The sequence below is a fragment of the Eimeria mitis genome, genomic scaffold (assembly GCF_000499745.2).
Source record: "Eimeria mitis Houghton genomic scaffold, Emh_scaff517, whole genome shotgun sequence".
NCBI lineage: Eukaryota > Apicomplexa > Conoidasida > Eucoccidiorida > Eimeriidae > Eimeria > Eimeria mitis.
Genome location: NW_013573463.1, coordinates 12,637 through 15,099, shown reverse-complemented (window position 1 = coordinate 15,099; position 2,463 = coordinate 12,637). Strand labels below are relative to the sequence as shown.

At 44.2% G+C, this 2,463-nt stretch overlaps 1 protein-coding gene across 1 annotated transcript in view; it reads left to right on the top strand.

Annotated features, from left to right (window-relative positions):
* Positions 1–2,463, top strand: part of EMH_0014880 (leucyl-tRNA synthetase, putative) — a gene marked incomplete at both ends in the record, with an annotated part of 8,221 nt that overhangs the window by 209 nt on the left and 5,549 nt on the right. The window contains 5 exons of the mRNA XM_013500237.1: positions 12–66; positions 507–626; positions 1,155–1,352; positions 1,643–1,775; positions 2,191–2,358. Of these exons, the coding sequence (XP_013355691.1) occupies positions 12–66; positions 507–626; positions 1,155–1,352; positions 1,643–1,775; positions 2,191–2,358 (674 nt within the window). The remainder of the gene's footprint in view (positions 1–11; positions 67–506; positions 627–1,154; positions 1,353–1,642; positions 1,776–2,190; positions 2,359–2,463) is intronic.

Genomic DNA, 2,463 nt, shown 5'->3' with positions numbered 1-2,463 from the left:
TAACTCTGCAGCACTCCATTGAGCTCTTCTCTGCTGATGCTACCAGAATTGCTTTTGCTGATGCAGGTATGCTGCTGCTGCTGCTGCTGCTGCTGCTGCTGCTGCAGTTGCTGCTGGTGCTGGTGCTGCTGGTGGTGCTGGTGGTAGTGGTGGTGGTAGTGGTGGTGGTGGTGGTGGTGGTAGTGGTGGTGGTTTTGTTGTTTTGTTGTTGATGGTGATGATTGTGATGATTATGCAGGCATGCTGCTGCTGCTGCTGCTGTTGCTGCTGCTGCTGCTGCTGCTGCTGTTGCTGTTGCTGCTGATGATGTTGCTGTTGTTGTTGCTGTTGTTGCTGCAGCTTCTGTTGCTGCTGCTGTTTCTGGTGGCGGTATCAATGCCGCTGCTGTTGCTGCTGCTGCTGTTGCTGCTGCTGCTGTTGCTGCTGTTGCAAAAGGGTCTAGGGTTTAGGGTTTAGGGTTTAGGGTTTAGGGTTTAGGGTTTAGGGTTTAGGGTTTGTGCATGCAGGGGATTCTTTGGATGATGGAAACTTTCAAAGAGAAACAGCAAACAGCGCAATAACAAAACTCTTTCTTTTTAAAACCCTCGCCACTGACTTTGTTGATAAAAAACTAGAACTCAGAGAAGGTCCTAAACCCTAAACCCTAAACCCTAAACCCTAAACCCTAAACCCTAAACACTGAACAGGGAACAGGGAACACTATGTAGGCCTTGACTCTTTCTTTTTAAAACCCTCGCCACTGACTTTGTTGATAAAAAACTAGAACTCAGAGAAGGTCCTAAACCCTAAACCCTAAACCCTAAACCCTAAACCCTAAACCCTAAACCCTAAACCCTAAACACTGAACAGGGAACAGGGAACACTATGTAGGCCTTGACTCTTTCTTTTTAAAACCCTCGCCACTGACTTTGTTGATAATAAACTAGAACTCAGAGAAGGTCCTAAACCCTAAACCCTAAACCCTAAACCCTAAACCCTAAACCCTAGACCTGAACCATTGCATGCTATATGAATTCTCCTTGAGATATTCATTTCTATTGATTAGGGTTTTTCTACATCTACATACATATACACATATCCATATAATAAACTATAAAATATAAAATTTAGGGTTTAGGGTTTAGGGTTTAGGGTTTAGGGTTTGTGGTGTACAGGTCCGCTGACAGCAGCAGACGAGTTGTTTTTGAATGAGATAGGGTTTTGTGTGAAGGCAGCAGCAGCAGCATACGAAACCCTTCAATACAGAGAAGCACTAAAGGCTGCGTTTTATGAGTTTACTATTAAGAGGGATCTATATAAACAACTTGTAGATAAAGATAAAATGCATAAACAACTACTCAATACGTGGATAGGTGAGGGTTTAGGGTTTATGAAGGTTTATTGGCGTTTGTTAGGGTTTATTAGGGTTTATTAGGATTTATTAGGGTTTATGAGGGTTTATGAGGGTTTATGAGGGTTTATGAGGGTTTATGAGGGTTTATGAGGGTTTATTGGGGTTTATTAGGGTTTATAACCGTGTCTTAGGGTTGATGAGGGTTTATGAGGGTGTAAGAGGGTGAACGAGGGTTTACAATTGTGAACAAGGGTTTAGGGTTTAGGGTTTAGGGTTTAGGGTTTAGGGTTTAGTGTTTGTGTGTGTCAGAGGTTCAAGCTATAATTCTTTCTCCCATTGCTCCTCATATAAGTGAATATATTTGGAGTTTTATTTTAAAAAAAAAGGGTTTAGTGGTTGACGCTCAGTGGCCCGATATACCCTATGACCCCGTCCTACACAGGTAAACCCTAAACCCTAAACCCTAAACCCTAAACCCTAAACCCTAAATTTTGAATTCTAAAGCGCATGGCGTGTGCTGTAAACCCTAAAACCTCTAATCAACGAAAAACACAATCTACACTATTGTTTATTCTTTACTCTAGGGGAGGAAAGGGTTTAGGGTTTAGGGTTTAGGGTTTAGGGTTTGTGGAATAAACCCTAAACCCTAAACCCTAAACCCTCGATACACCCCCCTAAACCACCAGAATCCGTAGCAAATCCAAACCATAGATGCAAAACCCTTGATGCGGCCCCCCAAACCCTAAACCCTAAACCCTAAACCCTATAAAGTCTGAACTCAAGAAGTCGGATGCATCGTGAAATCTAGGGTTTAGGGTTTAGGGTTTAGGGTTTAGGGTTTAGGGTTTGTGGTTTAGGAAGTTTCAAATTTTGTTTTCCTGCGTCGAGGACTTTCGCCGAGCGAAGGAGAAAACAATCCAAGCAGCAGCAGGGGGCAGGAAGAAGGGAAAGCAGCAGCAGCAGCAGCAGCAGCAGCAGCAGCAGCAGCAGCCGCAGCTGACGCATGCAGTCATATATGTAGCTAAGTGCGTCTACACCAACACAGTATCTTACCTATGCAGCAGCAGCAGCAGCAGCAGCAGCAGCAGCAGAAGCAGCAGCAGCTGCAGAAGCAGCAGCAGCAGAAGCAG